Here is an 18,402-nt window from a genome sequence, read left to right on the forward strand (position 1 = left end):
GACAGAGAGCTGAAAAGGAAGAAAGAGAGTTTAGGCGAGAGAGAGAGAGAGAGAGAGAGAGAAAGTCAGTGAAGGGATTGTTATGGGTATGGACCAACTGCAGCAGAACGGGTTTCAAGTAATTACCTTTGATGATCCATTCATGTAATCCACTGTAAGTATTCTTCCTTACTGAGTATGATATTGATATCCAATAATACGGATTTTTGTGGTTTTATAACTTGTCTAGCATTTTGCTATATATGATTCAACAATGATTTATATTGTCGGAAATCAATTGACTCACTACTTCACAGTTTTTTGTAGTGCTTGCAGGAATGGAAAATCAAGGTACTTATGCAGTTGTGATTAGAGATTCATATTGAGATGTACAGAGATTCCAAGTTGGTTAAGTTTTGTCTAGAGTTTAGACTGTCGGATAGATTTGTATAAATGCCTTGTACGACATAGTTTTGGGTATTTTTGTATAAAGAAAAGTATTTTAACAGTATTTTTTTGTATTGATAATTACAGTTTTTTCCGCTATATGAGATTAGATTGTTACAATACATTTGGTGATGCGATGGAGTTTAGAAGAGCGGTGAAGCAAGCAAATATTTTGAAGGATAAGGATTTAGAGTTCCCAAGAAAAGAAACCAAGAAAGTTATAGTTCGTTGCAAAGACAAGAAGTGTAAGTACATGGTTTATGGGAAGAAGTTAAAGGATGAGTACACATTTCTCTTAGTGTCACTGTATCCAAAACACTCATGCACTAGGAAATACAAGAATCATATGATTAATTCAGCTTGGATAGCTGAATGGTGCATAGACTCATTTAAAAACTATCCAAATCAACCTATAGACGTTTTGCAGAAAGAGGTCAAAGTAAAGTGGAATGAAGATGCCCATGTTAGCTCGTTGTACAGGGCAAGGAAAAAAGGTGCAACAAAAAATTTAGGAGAAGTTAGATGAGCAATACCATCGGTTATAAGACTACTGTGCAATGGTTAGGAAGACCAATGCGGGCAGCTGTTTGATTCTTAGAGTTGAGAGACTAATACCTGAGGTCCTATGTAGATTTCAAAAGTTATACATATTATTTGCAGCAATGAAGACTGGTTTCTTACAACGGTGTAGACCTGTGATAGGTCTAGATGCATGCTTCTTGAAGGGCATGTACAAGGGCCAGTTAATGGCTACTGTTGGGAAGGATGCTAACATAGTATGTATCTACTGTCCATTGCGGTTGTAGAAGCAGAGACAAATGACAGTTGGACTTGGTTCTTGGAGGCACTTATATCTGGTTGGGGTTAGCCACAAGATCAAGAGCTGGTGGTGGTTTGAGGGTAGATGCTGGCAGTATTAGGGAGCACAAATGTAAGGGTAAGCTAGTGATCGATATCACGGGTGAGCTTGCTGAACCACCAAAAATTCCAGGAGGTGGACCACTATGCTCTTGGGGACTTCCGCGGGCAAGTGATATTACCTTTAGGGTTGCCCCCCTAATTTTGGCATACACAAATCCCAAGTGGCAGCAAGTGACACAATTCCACCTGAAGGTGAACGAAATGCAAAGACGTACAAGGGGAAGTGGAAAGTGAAGACGAAAATATGGCAACCATGAATGTTTGTGACTTTGAGTATTTTGTGACTTAATGAATATTATGTAGTTATTTTGTGACATAAAGACAGGCCTATGTTTTGTAATTATTTTGTGACTTTAAGACAGTTGTGTGACTTCTTTATTTGTAATATTTTGTGTCCACCATATTAGTCAATGTTGTGGCTTTTTGGATGGTAATTCTAGATGATGGTAAATGTCAATGATAATGTTTCTGTTCATCACAATATAGTAGGTAAATTACTATAAAGTGTGCAATGGTAATTGTGCATTATAACTATTTCGATTGATGTTAATGTATGTAAGTTACAAGTCTTACACAAAATAGTAGGTAAATTATTTGTCTTACACAAAAACAGTAGGTAAATTACTTATCTTATAGCGGGCAACTCCACAACATCACAAAATACATTGCTTCATAAGGTTTTCATTATACATTTCACTCAAGATACATTGCAATAGTTTCTATTACACATTTCATTACATGCTCAGGGCAACATCAACCTTGAAGAATATCTATTAGACACGAGAAAAAACATCAATACAACAAGAAGAAGCAATGAACATGTTAAGGCAAACCAGTACTTAATCTCCTTTGCATGAAATTTGTTTTTCTGCATTTGTAATTGTATTTCAAAATTAATAGATGCAACCTCCATTTTGGCCTTATTCAGCAACTTCAATCTTGCATTTCAAAATTTCATTCGATATTGTTGTTCCAATTTGTGCACGTTCAGTCTTCAAATTCTCGTGTCACTCAAGCAGTTTTGACACCACTCGCTTACCATGTTGACAAATATCTAAATTTACCCATTTGAAAAAGCCACATCCACAGTTGTCTGAATTCTACATAATTAGATCAACATAAATAAGTTCTCACACAACTATTATGATACAAACACTATTTGTGGACAAAATAGTGTATCTGATATGAAGAACACAACCAAATACTTCACTGATTTCAACCAAAAATGCTTCATAAAGTTTCAAAATCCTTCATAGAGTTTCAAAATGAATAAAAATAACTCACAACAAATTTTATGAACAAATTATGCAGTAGCACCATATTCAGCTATCATGACCATTTAACCAAAAACATCAAACCAAAGCACCATACTTAGCTAAACTATTAAGTTATAAACTATATCGAACCAAAATACCCAGCTCAAATACCTAGTTAAGCAAAAAAATTTCAGCAAATACCAGTTAAGAAAACAAATTTCAGCTAATACCTAGCTCAAATACCCAGCTAAGCATGCAAATTTCAGTAAATACCCAACTCAGATTTTCTACTAAGGAAACAAAGTTCAGTAAATACCCAACTAAGCAAACAAATTTCAGCAAATACCCAGCTAAAAACCATACCATACCCAACCAAATCAAAATACCCAAATCAGATAAAATAGCCCACAGTTGCGAGAAAAAATAAGATCAAGAGCTGGGTTGAGAGAAAAAATGCAAAAAAATCTTACCCCATAATTTTCAGATATATCATTTTACCGAAATTCGGTAGCATGAATGTTGTTAGGATGCCTGATCTCCTCCCACATTTGCACATTGGATTGTTGGTTCCTGTTCTTGCATCGATGACTTCACTGACTTCACTATCGACTTGATACATAGTAGGTATCAAATGGGTATAATGAAGCAGAAGGATGGAATGATTAGCCCAAAGAAGAAGAACTTGAAAAAGGGGCTTTCGGAATGTGGATATGAACGAACGAAAAAAGAAGCAGATGATGAAATGGAGGCAGAGAAAGAAAGAAGAGGCTTTCAATAAATTTTCAAAGGTAAAACCGGGTTTTCAATAAATTTTTCCTATATGCGCGGCACATGTGAAGGGGTCTGTTAGGATTTCATAGAAAATCCTAACGAATGGAAGAAAGTGGAAGTAAATTAAACTTTGATATACCAAAGTGAGAGTTTTTAAACGTTGTGGGGTGTTTGCAAAAAGCGCGTAAGTTTGTGGGGGGTAAGTGAAGTTTTCCCAAAAAATTATTATGTTGACGTGGCAAAATGGTGCGTTTTGATTGGGACTAATGGGTGTTGCAAAAATTTAATGGTGGAGATTTATTTGGCATTTCGATTAACCTAGGGAGTAAAAAATCTAAAAAAAAAAAAAAAAAAAACTCAAGGGATTTTACAATTTTGGCAAGTTGATTCAGGGATTTATAATATATTTACCCAATTTTTAATTATAATTAATCTTCTTAATTAAGACCTCCAATTATAATATGATATTAATAATATACACAAAACATTTGTCCTCACTATCATAAATAGGGGTTGATATATTTAATTATGATTTTCTTTAATAGACTCAAAACTTATTGAAAGTTGATAGCATTACATAATAATTAATTCAATATCATTATATTTAATTTAATAGCATTAAATGCATTGTATGATTGTGCTATTGCTAAGTTAGTTGTAATGGATTATTTAGGTTATTAAGTCATTTTTGCAGTATTGCATTTTATTAGTAGTTCTATGAGTTTTGGACAGTTGTAAGTGAACCAAGGGATTCGCTAACATAATAGACCCATAAAAGGCCCACTATCGAATAAGCCCATTAAAAGCCTACTATATCATATGCCCATTACATTCCTCACCCCTTAAAGCACCTTGTCCGCAAGATTTGATTTTAAAGGAAAAAGCCCATTGCCAACAAATAAAATGCCACACCAAGCATCATGAAACGCAGCTCGTCACATATGAATTCTGCCACATCAGCTTGGACACGTCAACCTCCTTTAAGCTTCTAAAGTCTCTAGCTTGCATTAATTCTACCTTCTCTATACATATGAATTCTGCCAATGTCAGCTCGGACACATCAGCTTCCTTTAATCTTCCAAAATCTCTAGCTTGTGTTAATCCCACCTTCTCGTAATTTCACAAAGCAACTGAAATTAGGCATTTGCCATTTTCGAGATTAGGGCCTCCACACTCTATTTGTGCCACACAGCCTCTGAACACCACACTTCCCATTAAATTCTAAAAAAATAAAAATCACACCCGTTAACAGACTTTTGTTAAATCTTCCTTCTATAGACTTTGCCCAAATCTTTCTTTTTTGTTTTTTTATAAAATAATAGTTATCTAGGATCGGGAGGACACAAGAAGAACGCTAGGAGAGCATTTAGCATTTCCCAATTGAAAAGTTTCAACTCATTTTGACTTTTCAACTACCAAATATCTTTTTGCTCATTAAATGTTTATGAGATTCTTTATCAAACTTCACTGAAGAAAATTATACAACACATTAATTCTCTTATAAGTGTGATCAATGTGTGGCTAATGAAAATTTCGATAAGGTCTTACATTTTACTAAATGAGAACTAAATATAGCATTTTAAAATTATAATTAGAGTGTATTTAATCTGAATTTATTTTTGGGGTATTACAGTCTATAAGTAGCTTTTTGGTACTTGGTGGTGCTTGTAGAATTAATGAGATTTGGCAGGGGCGAGAAAGCTGAGGTGGTGGTGCTTGGCTGCGGTGAACAAGCAAGCTTGGGATGGAAGAGGGAAATTTGGGTTTGGATGGAAGAGGTTAATGTTTGACGTTCAACATTTATTTCATCTTTCTGTTTCGAGGATCCATTCCTAACTGATAGGACTAAATCTGTTTGTTTTATGTTTTTAATAATAATTTTTTAGATAAAATACACATACCCCCTATTGTCAATGTCGCCGATAAACTACTAACAAAATGTCAATGTCCTTTCTTCCAAAAAAAAAAAAAAAAATGTCAATGTCTGCCATAATAACAAAAATACCCTTAATAAAAATAAAAAATTCTAATTCTATATATATATATATATATATATATATATATATATATATATATATATATATAAACAAGTTTGAGATAATTTCACTTAAGATCCCTAAACTACAACATGTTTTGAGAAGAATCCTTAAATTTTAAAAACTCACAATTTCACCCCCCTGAACTTTTAATTTGATGCAATACACCCCCTCTGTCAGTTGCCGGACGTTAAAAATGATAAAATGACATTTCTACTCCTGAGATTTTTATAAAATTCTCAATTTACCCTTAATTTCATATTAAAAATTAAAAAAATAAAAAAGTGAGGGGTAATTTAGTCTTTTTTGGGGTTTCCATTAGGGTTTAACGTCAAAAATTGACGCAGGGGTAGATTACATTAAATTGAAAGTTCAAAGGGTGAAATTGAAAGTTTTTGAAATTTGGAGGGTTTTTCTCAAAACGAATGGTAATTCATGAAAGTTTAGTAGACATTGACAATGAGGTAATAGTAACCGCCTAGGCGGTTACTAAATTTCACTAACCGCCATCCGCTAGGCGGTTAACCGGTGGTTAGCGGTTAGCGGTTAGTAAACATATAATCGCCCGCTAAAACCGCTTTTTTCAAAGTTTGACATTTGTGCCAATTTTCAGTTTGTGGCCTTTTCTTTTTATATACCACATTGGGCCAAATTGCTCAAAAAGGAGCCCATATTGAAAATCTAAAATATTTAACTACAAATTTACATTAATTTACATCTACTTGTACTTCAAAAAAAAAAAGTCATTAAATATAAATCATAACTTGTTAAGAATACAAGTTATCTTCAATTGTGGTTATAAGTAACACATTGTTTAATCCAATGTTAATTACTTAATTTGATATTATACGAATCATACTATCATTGTACATGAATATTATGATCAATTATTTGAATTTAATTTGAATCATATGATTAAATATTGATTTTATACATTCATATTATTCAATATGCATATATGTATAATTATAATTTATAACATATATGAACTTATAAATTTAAAACATACATTGGAACTAAGTCTCTATGTACTTAATTGTTGTATTAATGTGAATTTGTATACTTATGACTTATGTCATATTATATATGTATAGTTTGTTATTATATGATCATATGATTTAATTATTAATCAATCATGTGATATAATCATATAATTATTATTATTATTATTATTTTGAAAGGGTATTCATAATATCCAGAATCAAATAGTTTCTTGTTCAGAGATTACAATAGGCCGAATAAAATCAGGATAGCTAGAAATCCATAATCGTTGCTCCTCCCTTAGAGCAGCATGCTGTGCAAGATGATGAGTTGTAGTGTTGGCCTCTCTCCCTACGTGTTGGACAGTCCAGGACAGGGTTTGGTTGAGTAGATGCTTAGCTTCATCCACAAAGTGGCCATAGCGTCCCCTGCACACACCTTCACGCTGTAAGGCAAGCACTACTTCAGTACATCCCCTTCAGCTATGATTTGAGTGAAGCCAAGCCTGCTGCTTAAGCCAGCCAGCGTCCAAACCGCTAAAGCCTCAGCAATAGCGAGGTCCGTTATGTATGGTCTACTTGTGCACATAACAGCAACCACCGCACCACCGTGATCCCATGCAATGATCCCCACTCCCATCTATCTAGTCGCCTGATTTATTGCTGCATCCCAATTAAGTTTTATAAAGCTCTCCTTCGGTCTCTACCATCTCACGCACCTTGGCCTATTAACTGGAGTATTGTTGTACCATCGACTATGTTCAGCTTTGAGAAAAGCTTCCAGCTGTTTAGTTGTCTGATAAACCAAAGTGGCTAGGGAAAGAATATCCCCTCCAAAAACCACCCTATTTCGCCGCAACCAAATCTATCTTGCAACCCTTGCCACCAACTGCATTTCTTCCTCATTCAATTTACCGGTCAATCTTTCAAAGATGCTTGGAAAACCATCCTCATCGTTGGAACATTTTTGGATTGATCTAAGGCATTCTTACCACACATCTTTGGCAAACTCGCAACTCCAGAGGATGTGGCTCACTGTTTCTGTATCTCCTTCGCAGATTGGACACAACGAACCTGATGTGATTCCCTTTCTGTGTAAATTTTCCTTGGTTGGCAATATGTTGTTACATGCCTTCCAAAGGAAATTTTGCACCAACCTTGGTCCCTTGATACTCCAGACAGCTCGCCAGAGTGCCGTTATATGCTCACTAGTAGAACAGTTCCCTTTAGCAGCCTCTTCGTTTTCCTTCGCCATATGGTACACACTTTGTACTGAGAAGTCCCCATTCTTTGTGCCCAACCAGATTAGCCGATCTTCCTGCCTTCCCGAACATATGGCCATACTACAAATAATGTTTGCCTCCTCTCTATTAAAAACTTCTTGAATAAGTGGGATATTCCACTATCGTGTGTTATTGTTTATAAGGGAGGAAACATTTGCTTCTTGATCAAGCAGCCTAACTGGAGACTGAATCCCATAGGATATTGGGGATGGGATCCACCAATCTTTCCAGATTTTAATGGATTGGCCATCTCCTACTTTCCAAAAAAGACCCATCTGCAGTAATTTCTATGAGTTCCAGATGCTTCTCCATACATAGGATGGGTTGGACCCTATACTAGAATCAAGAAAATTATCATGACGAAAATATTTTTCTTTGAAAACTCGTGCCACCAAAGAATCCGGATTCTGGAGAATGCGCCAACCCTGCTTGGCAAGTAAGGCCATGTTGAAACATTCCAAGTCCCAATAGCCCAATCCTCCCCTATCTTTTGACCGCCCCATTCGTTCCCAACTTATCCATGAGACAGTACGGACACACGTCATTGCCATACGGACCCATCGATTTACAAAACCAAGCTGCCGCATAATGGCCCCCAAAAAATTTCACTCAATCCTGTCATAGGCCCTGCTCATATCGAGCTTTAAAACCATAAAACCTTCTCTTCCCTTTAGTCTTCTATCCATTATATGAAGTGCTTCAAGGGCAACAGGACATTATCCGTAATCAACCGCCCCGGGATGAAAGCACTCTGATTGGGGGATATAATTTTGGGCAGAACTTTCTTCAACCGGTTAGCAATCACTTTGGCAATAAGCTTATATAAAACATTACATAAACTAATTGGATGGTAATCAGTAATACAAGAGGCGCTTTTCTTTTTGGGTATAAGTGCAATATGAGTAGCATTTAAATCATTATCAAATATGCCCTTATTTAGAAAGTCCAAGATAGCCAAACATACCTCAGACTTCACTGTAACCCAAGACTTTTGGTAGAAACAAGCAGCAAAACCGTCCAGGCCCGGGAATTTGAGCGGATGCATTTGTGAGAGTGCCGCCTTCACCTTCTCCATAGTGTACTCCCTTAGTAGCATAGCATTCATCTCGTCTGTCACTCTAGTCTCCACACATTGTAGGCTCTCCTCGACTCCCCTTGTCTCTCCTGCGGAAAACAGTTTCTGATAGAAATTGCAAAAAGCCACCCCAATTTCCTCTTGTTTTTTCCACTCCCTCCCATCTTCATCTTTGATCGCCTGAATCTGGTTCATTTTCTTTTTATGGCTTGCCCCGACATGAAAAAAAGGCGTATTTTGGTCCCCATATTGATACTAGTTTTGCTTGGCCCGCTGCTTCCATTGAATGTCCTCTTGCTCCAGAATAAAATTTATCTCCTCTTGAAGCTTTTTTATAGCTTCCATATTGTCTGAGCTAGACACACTTTGTAAATCTGCAAGCTACTTCCTCTTCTTTTTTAATTGGCGGTTGGCATTGCCAAACTTATTTCCACTCCACCGCTTTAGACCCGATTGACAGCTAGCCAGTTTTAATCTAGCGGTATGAATTGATGTATAGCTCGTTTCTCCTTCCTCCCACGCTTCCTGTACCACTTCATTGTACTCCTCATTGAGCATCCAACTTGCCTCCACCTTAAAACCCCTTTGATAGCTTACCCGAACGTCTTGCTTATTATTGATTTTCAACAGCAAAGGATTATGATCTGACGAACATGCTGCCAAAACATTCACCATTGCCTGTCTATATAACCCGCACCACTGTTTGTTGGCTACCCCATGGTCCAACCTCTCCTTAATGCATGTACCATCAGTTCTGTGATTTGCCCAAGTGAATTTGGGACCCAAAAACCCCAAGTCACTGAGTTGGCAACCTTCCAATGTTTTACGAAAAAGATCCATCTGTGCATCCCGCCTTGGAGCCCCACCCACTTTTTTCGACTGCTCCAAAATCTCGTTAAATTCACCAATGACTAGCCATGGTTCTGGTGTATAGTACTACAAGTGTGACACTAATGCCCAAGCCTCGTGTCTCTTCGCCCATGTCATGCACCTGTATCCAGACTTGTGAGTGCATAAAAACCATTTGGGATGGTAGGCACTGTCCGTCAAACTCATTCAACACCAACATCTGACGATCAAAAGACCACAGCCTCCTTGCCATCACCCTTTTCTTGTTGTCCTCCTCCGCAAACTCGAAAAACCACAGATTGTCCTACAATTCTTTGAACCCCACTGTCCCCGCCATTCGCCATATCCTAGAAAGCACTGATTTGAAGGCTTCCTTATTAACTATTTTCTCTGCCCAGAGTTTTCCTACTAGGCACTGCGTCCATTCCTTCGGCAATCTCTCCCTCAGTCACTATAATAACCTCCTCTCCCTCTCCTTCCGTCAATGATACTTCGCTGTAAAGCCTTTTTAAATCAGTTGCCATTCTGTCCTCCTCCCTGTCCTCCTACCTTCCACGGCCGCCGTGCAAGAAGAAGTCAAAAAACCCTCACCCCTACGTGTTCTCAGAGAGAAAACCTAGAGAGAGGGATTTTCCATAATCATATAATTATAATGATAATACATTAATACTTAAATTTTTATTTAATTATCTCAAAAAAATTGTGATTTAATAATCAATTGATCATGTTATATATATAATAATAATAATTATAAAAATATATTATATAATAAATGCGGTTAGCGGTTTTTTACTAATCGCTTTTAAGGTGGTTAGCGAGTAGTTATTTTCACCCCTAGGTAATAATTTACTTTTTTTTTCTAAATTTTTTATTCTGAAAATGTTTTATTCATTAAAAAAAAAAAAAGAAAAAATAAAAGGCAATTGACACTTGCTCACGATGGGCTTCAAAATCCCTCGGCCCATTACTTACACAGCGTGTCAACGCAAGTGAGCCAAGGCATTCCCGCGTTTGTCTTTATTGGGGAGTCACGAAGCAACTTTTCATTTGCAAATTGCACCGCATCTTACTATCTCTCTCCTCTACGCTCCTCGCGAGGGTCAAAAAAGAAAAAAAGAAAAATCAACAAATAACCATAAAAGCGACAAAGGTACAACCTCGTACGCTAAGCAGGGGCGCGTGCGAATCACCCTCCAACTATCTGCTCCTTCAATCGCGGCCCCCACGTGGCACGTCGGTTCCTCGAACGAACGCGCCCGAGTCACGCGTGGAGAATCTGGGATTGAACACGCTTTCGCGAGGGAAGGTTTGCCCTAATCGTCTGCGAGCGAGAACTTGCCCTCTTATCCTGAGAACCTCCCGCAATTGCCCTTCTCCGATAAATCCATATATCAACCATGCCCCTACTGCTCCTCCTCCTGATTTTCCTCCAACTCGGGTCTTCAATCGGTTGACTCGTCCCTGCACGCCCGCAGATCCACGATCGCCTCCCTGATTCGACTCAGTAACTCGGTGAGTCACAGCCTCAACACCCTCTCTCTTTCGCATCGCTGAGTTTCAGATCTGTAATATATCTGAGTTTTTTCGTTTTCGTATTTATGGTTGGATTAGGTTTGAAGGTTAAGGATGGAGCCGATGGACATCGTTGGGAAGTCCAAGGAAGACGCTTCGCTTCCAAAAGGTGAAATTGATTATATATATATATATATATATAGAAAAAAATGAAAATTGATTTTATGGAATATTGAGGTTTTTGTTTTTTCTGTGCTCTTTCAGTTTTGGTTTGAGCTATTTTATTTATGGTTTCGTTTTTCGTTTTGTATATTCGTTATTGTTTCTAAGGGAAAATCGGTGATTTTTGATGTATTAGGATATAAAATAGGTGGTAGGATTAAATAGTGCTCTGTTTTGGGCTCAGGGGATTATTTTTCTAAGAAATTAATGCAGTGGTCATGTTTATTCCGTGAAATTAATTCTGTTGCTATCAGCTGTGTTTCATTTTGTTTTTTTTTTTGATAAGTAGCTGTGTTTCATTTTGTTTGGTTTGCAAGTTTTAACTTGATGTAAGATTATGACGTTGGAGTAAGCTTTCTTTACCTTAAGAATAACAAAGTTGGTAATTTCTCAAGGAAAGTGATTAATGTAAAAAGCAATGTACTGCCGCCCCCCGCCGGGGCGGGGGGGTGAGTAAAGTGAAAGGGATAGGGAAAGGGTCATTTTCTTACATGTGTGCTTTGCCTTAAGTTTAAAACAGTTGGAGTGCTGGGGCTTATGATTCTCGTTCCTTGTTCACAATCTTTTTTTATTATTTTTAAGAAAAAAATTATCATCAATAGCAGTTACAGAGAATAGAGGAGTCATCCTTATGTGTATGAGTAAATTGATTCTCACACAATTTATGCTTCTTGATATGGTGTACCTGATTACTTTATTGATGCAAACCATGTTTTCTTTTCAGCAACTATGACCAAAATCATCAAGGAGATGTTGCCCCCAGATGTACGTGTTGCAAGAGATGCTCAAGATCTTTTAATTGAGTGTTGTGTAGGTGAGAAAAATTATGATTTATTTTTGGCTTTTATATTGCATTAATCCCATTTGATAGGTAAATAAAACTCACACCCCGCAGTATTGAACCCGTAGATAAAATTTTAATCGCATTTTTTGGGAAGAGGAGTTGCCATTTGGTCCAAAGACCATTGACATAGATTTCATTTTCTGATACATCATTGATATATCTCTTTGTTTCTATAAATCTTAAAGGTGTTTAGTTTTTTAGCTAAATTTTTCATTAGAATCCAATATTTCCCATATTGGTAGAAATCATGATGAATACTGAAATAGGATTTGTCTGGTCACCTGAAGTACTGCAATGTCAGAGGTTTTTCATTAAGATAAATCTTAAGCTTTTTATGACATCTCAAAGGGTTTGCTAGTTAAGATCATATATGGAAGGGCGTCTTTATTGTAGACACTCGCATAAACAAGAGGGACAAAGGAAGAAAAGACTTGTCTCAAGGCATGAGGAGTTTTGGGTTCCAAGTTTGAAGACTATGGCTTCTTTCTTAAGAGGCTCACAAAGAAATGGGCTGCTGCTGCTTGTGAATTTGTAGAGCTTGATATGGTTTTAGATTTCCTGAGCTTACTTTCCATTATTTAGTGTAGTTATGAATTGGGATTACGTTTTAATTTGAGCACCAAAGTTCAGCTCAATTATGTTTTGAAGAGTTAGAGGCTACTAAAGCTGCATCTCAGAAACTTTTAATCCTGGGAGTTGTAAAGTTACCACTCCATTCTTCCATATTCTGGACGCTTTCACAATCCACACAATCCACTTTAGGATCTGTAATTGAACTTAGGCAAATATACCTTGCTTTGATGCATTACCACAAGGTTTGCCTATGAGATCCTATTTTTCTAATAATGCCTCTTCATGCAAATCAAAGTATAATATTTTTATTTTTAAACAAAACTAAGTTTAAAGGACCTCTTCTACTTCTGAAAACCCCTATATGGGGGAATACGATTATTTGAGTAACTAGTATTTCCTACATAATGAAGCATGATGTGGTAATGTGGCCAAAATTAGTTTCTATCAGAAATCATATTTTGGATTAGGATTAGCTTATAAATCTCTCCATTAATTTGCATCATATGATAATTTTGTGTCCCAGTACTTTCACCTATTTTTTGGAACCAGAATTTCTTGTGCATAAAAAACTGTTGGTTTGACAATTCCGAGGCTCCTTAAATCTGGAATGTCATATACTGCTGCTTTTTATGAATTATTGAGAATCTCTTTGAGAATTCAAAGAAAATAATTTGATGAAACATATTTAAAGAACCTCAAATTTTGTTTGATAATGAATACAAAATGTTTCATTGAATTATCAATTTTGAAGTCTCTGCGCCTGCCCTTCTTGTTTAAACCAAACCTTTTTATAGTCCTACTGAGATTGCTTTTGAGATGAGCCAACTTAAAGGCTTTTTAATAGAATGTAAAGAACGGAAAATCGTTGCAATTTTCATTAGCTCTGTCTGCCAACCATTTTGATGTGTAGAATAAAATGGTTTATGTTGTTTTCTCTTAGATATTTGACACCTTTTAAAGACAAGTTAGGCTTCAAAGCTGAATAAATCAAACTTTGGCTTGTTTATAATTAGAGGTGACTTGTCGAGGTTCCCTGTCATCAAAAAATAAAAATATTTAGAGGTGACTTGTTCATAAAAAAAAAAAAATAAATAGAGGTGACTTAAATTTCTTTTGAATTGTATATTGATGACTTTAACACTTCTTTTGTAAGTGACTTAGATCCTTTGGTAAAAGTATTGCACTCGCGTTATTGATGTTTCTATGCTGCTGGTATTCCCCGACAGTTTTGACATACTATCTCATGTGAATTGGGTTAATATATTATTTCTTTCTATACTATACTTTTACTACTGAATAGTTGCTCGTTTTTATTGTAGACGTTCAGTCAATGTTTCTTTTTGTACTAAAGGGAGATTTTGTTCTTTATTCTATGCTCTTGCAGAATTTATAAACCTTGTCTCATCAGAGTCTAATGACGTTTGTAGCAGAGAGGAGAAAAGAACAATTGCGCCTGAGCATGTACTTAAGGCTTTAGAGGTTTTGACTCATCCTATAGATCTTAGCTTGATTGTTCTGTTTGTGGTTGTGTGTTATATTTTCTTAGTTGTTAACCGTCCATGATGCATTTGCACTTCTATGTTTTGGTATCCTTTTACTTTTATGTATGCATTTGTTTCTTCTTACATATAGTCATTGTTTTTGAATTGAGATTTCACGTACTTGATCATGTAATCATGCTTTCCACCATATTGTGATCAAATCCTGCCTGGTACCGTCACGCAGTGTTGGTGCCCCTCTCTTCTCTGTCTATCTATCTCCATGTGCCCCTGACCTCTATACTTTGTCTTGAGAGATTATATGTGCTTTTGAATACCGAACTTTGCTTGTCTTGTATGTTTTTAGGTTTTGTTAATGGTTCATCTATGCATTTTCTCCTCATTTTCAGACAGGATTTGACTCTGTCAATTTATATGAACTCCCCACAGCATGGAAGTATTCAGTTGTTTTTCTTGGAAAATTTAGAGTGACTTATTCCAAAAAAAAAAAAAAAAAAAACTATACAGAGTTCTCTTCGTTATGGGATAATTGTCACTGGAAATTGTTCATTCTAAGAGTGTGTTACATGCCGTTTTGTCAGAGTTGGCAATATTCTTCTATTATGATTCAATTATGTTTGTGCTTGAAAATTGCAAGCAGTTGGTTTTCAGTACTATTGTTAAGAAAGACTAAGTTTATATACAGTGATTTATATCTGTAAAATGTTTCCACGATGACTCATGGATGTAATTTTATTATCAGGTTCTGGGGTTTGGTGAGTACATTGAGGATGTCTATGCAGCTTACGAACAACACAAGCTTGAGACCATGGTAATTGGTTATTTCTTTATGCTCCTTATGGAGGTTCACTTGTTGCAAGGCTAATCTTTTGAGAACTGGAATGAAACAATAACTGTGAGATTTAGGAATTAGCTGCTGGTGCAGCTCTGATTCAAGCATTGTATTTTTCTTTCTTTCTTTCTTTTTGACATGATAAAATTCTCGAGCATACCCTTAAATCAAATCTTTTTTTTTTTTTTTAATGCAAATTTCATAATACCGGTTGGTTGAACTGGGCAATTGAAGTGAAATAGGCAGATGTGGGTATTTACTAATGATATATTGGGAATGCTTTTCCAGCAGGACTCTCTAAAAGGTGGCAAGTGGAGCAATGGAGCTGAGATGACCGAGGAAGAAGCATTAGCTGAGCAACAGAGAATGTTTGCAGAGGCTCGCGCGAGAATGAACGGCGGGGTGGCTCCACCGAAGCAACCTGATCCTGACCAAACTATAGAGAGCTAACTACTGTAGGACCTTTTATTTTGTAGGCATAGGCAAGCGTCCTTGACTCTCTTCCTTCCTTCCATCCATCCATCCATCAGGGCTTCTTCTAATATTCTCTTATGTTATTTGTACAAAAAGCATTGACAAGTTTGCTGGCCTATGTGGATATGCGTACTTCAATTTGTATTCTATCTATGGGACCCCATGTCTATAAGTTGATGTAATTAGTGGTAACAGACACTGTTTGTCCAATTCATTCCCCTCTCTTCGGAACTATTATGTAATTATTTTGCTTTTATGTAAATCCTTGGAAGGGGTTGCTTAGTTTTTTTTTTTTTTGGTGCTATTTTTGTGAAATTGAGAAAAAGAAGTCCATTTTTAATTTTGTTTTGTGTTGTTGATATATGAATGAAAGAGTTGTATAATCCAACCGGGAGGAATGAGGATGACGCAAGTTGAGAATGAAAGGGGCATTGTTTTACTATTGGGTTGTCAGAAAGAGAATATGATGTTTCAATGTTTGTGGTGGGGGGTCCACAAAGAAAGAGCAATAAGGGTGTCAGTTCGCAGGTAGGTGAAATCGTAAATTGTATGCTCTGCACCCAACATTGTCCCATGAGAATTCAGAAACTCTCTCTTAGAACCCCCAACATTATCCCACTAGAAGACATTTTTAGACATCATTGAGATTTGCGCAGTTGATTGACCATGTCGTCTACTACTACTATTGTGATAGCTTTGGTTTCACAATTTTTTAATTTTTTTTTTTAATTATGTGGGATTTAGCAAGTCAAAAGAGTCAGTCAAGCAAAATCCCCTTCTCTCCCTGCCCCCACAAGAAAGTGAAACAACACACACCTTGTCTCCTTAGATTCCTTTCTTTTCTATTTCAAAAAATCTCTCTCTCTCTCTCTCTCTCATTTCGTAAATCAGTTGGTGGGGCATCCTCTATGTTTCTTTTGTCAGGATTCTTTGGCACCACAACAACAAAGAAGTAGAAACAATTAAACAAAGCTTTAATGGAAGCCCCACATATATCAATACAAATACAATACAAAAGAATCTCTCTCTCTCCCACTCTCACACAATCTCTCTCTCTCTCTCTCTCTCTCTCTGCGCGTTGCATTTTATCTTTCTCCTGTCTTTGATTTGCTCTCTCACATGAATCAAGCCATGGCGAAGAGCACTCAAGATTCCTCCTCCAAGAGGCACTTCCACTGGACAAACAAGGTTGGAAACGAAGACGACGAACAACAACAACAACTTCCTCCAACCTTCAAATCCTCCTCAAACACCCTCCATGAAGAGAAGATACAAGACGATCACAAGGCTGCTGCTCTTGCTGCTCCCCAAGTACCCGTGGCTTCTTCAGCGCACGTGCCAAAGAGGAAACAACTCCAAGCCATAGCAGTTTCCAGGCTCCGATCGGTTTTGACCGCTTTTGGAAAGAACCGGTCGAGCCTGCCGGTGGGTCTCGGTCCCCGAGTGGTAGGCACCCTGTTTGGATACCGACGTGGGCACGTACATTTCGCCTTCCAAAGAGATCCCACTTCCCAGCCTGCCTTCCTCATCGAGCTGGCTACCCCAATTAGCGGCCTGGTTCGGGAAATGGCATCTGGGTTGGTTCGAATCGCGCTGGAGTGCGATAAAGAGAAAGAAGAAGAAAAGAAAGCTGTGAGGCTGCTTGAAGAGCCGGTGTGGAGGACTTATTGCAATGGAAAGAAGAGTGGATTTGCAACTAGGAGAGAGTGCGGGCCTAAGGAGTGGAAGATTTTGAAGGCTGTGGAGCCAATTTCAATGGGTGCCGGCGTTCTGCCTGCGAATGAAGCTGAAGCTGAAGCAGGGTCCGATGGAGAACTCATGTACATGAGGGCCAAGTTTGAGAGAATTGTGGGGTCCAGGGATTCTGAAGCTTTCTACATGATGAACCCTGACAGCAATGGAGCCCCTGAGCTCAGTATCTACTTGCTTAGAGTCTAAGAGAGAGCAGCAATTGGAGGAGATCTTTCTTCATTTTCCTTTGCTTTGAGGTTATCAAAGAGTAGCTAATGATACTTTTTGCTTGCTTAGTAGCTCTTCAATCATGAAGATGGAGGCCTAGTTTTTCTCTTCTAATTAAGTACTTTTTTTTTCTTCATTTTTTTCCCTTTTGTTTTCTTTGTGGAGAAAATGAAGGGAAATGGGTGTTTGTATTTTGTTAGTTTAGGTGGGGGTGGGCAATACATTACAAGATGATGGTAGGTGGGGTCATTAAGGTGTATATCTATAGTTTTTTTTTTTTTTTTCCTTTTATTATTAAGTGATGAGACAAGGAGGCTAATGCAGTCATGATTGTCTTGGCATTCTGTTTTATTTCATCTTCTTCTCCTGTAATACTCAACTTCAATGTAGAATTTCTTTTACAAAAAAGTGGTCAACTTATTCCTAGTATGGCTTTTGCAGGGCAATTCCCTCTTAATTTCATCTGCATACTCGAGTATTTATTGAATCTACTCATTCTCTTAGGATCCATCACCCCCTGGAAACTTTCAGATTTTTTTTTTCATCTTCTTCTTCATAGCAGAGACCAACAAACAGATAAAGGAGAGGTTTACTTGCTCTTGTTACACTATCAACCTTTCCTCTCAAACACCATAATAGGAAAAGTTCACTTGGGTAAAAGATATATATATATATATATATATAAACAATGATAATTGCCCTGCAAATTTCATTCATTTGAATGGTGATTTCTCTATTGACTGATAAACCAAATCACTTCAAAACAAAGTCCAGCAACGACGCAAACGAACCTCGCCTTCCTTACCTGCCTGATCCCCAATACCTCCGTCGAGCCAGACCTTTGGCAACTTCTTTATAGTCTAAACCTATCCAAACCCATCCCATAAATT

General features: G+C 37.2%; 2 protein-coding genes across 3 annotated transcripts; both read left to right on the top strand.

Annotated features, from left to right (window-relative positions):
- The first annotated feature begins 10,722 nt into the window (after window positions 1-10,722).
- Window positions 10,723-15,835, top strand: LOC132184905 (protein Dr1 homolog). 2 transcript variants are annotated; one of them, XM_059598697.1, is made up of 6 exons: window positions 10,723-11,109; window positions 11,209-11,278; window positions 12,056-12,145; window positions 14,133-14,227; window positions 14,990-15,058; window positions 15,371-15,835. In XM_059598697.1, the coding sequence occupies exons 2-6, from the start codon at window positions 11,224-11,226 to the stop codon at window positions 15,527-15,529; spliced, it is 468 nt and encodes a 155-aa protein (XP_059454680.1). In that variant the 5' UTR covers window positions 10,723-11,109; window positions 11,209-11,223; the 3' UTR covers window positions 15,530-15,835. The 2 variants fall into 2 exon arrangements, with proteins under 2 accessions (XP_059454680.1, XP_059454679.1); XM_059598696.1 differs by having other exon boundaries at window positions 10,727-11,109; window positions 15,368-15,835.
- A 761-nt stretch (window positions 15,836-16,596) lies between these two features.
- LOC132184600 (protein MIZU-KUSSEI 1) lies at window positions 16,597-17,898 on the top strand. Its single transcript, XM_059598290.1, has one exon. The coding sequence runs from the start codon at window positions 16,673-16,675 to the stop codon at window positions 17,489-17,491; it is 819 nt and encodes a 272-aa protein (XP_059454273.1). The 5' UTR covers window positions 16,597-16,672; the 3' UTR covers window positions 17,492-17,898.
- The last annotated feature ends 504 nt before the right edge of the window (window positions 17,899-18,402 follow it).

The sequence above is a fragment of the Corylus avellana genome, chromosome ca6 (assembly GCF_901000735.1).
Source record: "Corylus avellana chromosome ca6, CavTom2PMs-1.0".
Classification (NCBI taxonomy): domain Eukaryota; kingdom Viridiplantae; phylum Streptophyta; class Magnoliopsida; order Fagales; family Betulaceae; genus Corylus; species Corylus avellana.

Coding starts and splice junctions, on each gene's coding strand:
- LOC132184905 (XM_059598696.1), top strand. CDS start 11,224: ATGGAGCCGATGGACATCGTTGGGAAGTCCAAGGAAGACGCTTCGCTT. Junction 14,228..14,989: donor ATGTACTTAAGGCTTTAGAG/GTTTTGACTCAT, acceptor TTTTATTATCAG/GTTCTGGGGTTTGGTGAGTA. Junction 15,059..15,367: donor AACACAAGCTTGAGACCATG/GTAATTGGTTAT, acceptor ATGCTTTTCCAG/CAGGACTCTCTAAAAGGTGG.
- LOC132184600 (XM_059598290.1), top strand. CDS start 16,673: ATGAATCAAGCCATGGCGAAGAGCACTCAAGATTCCTCCTCCAAGAGG.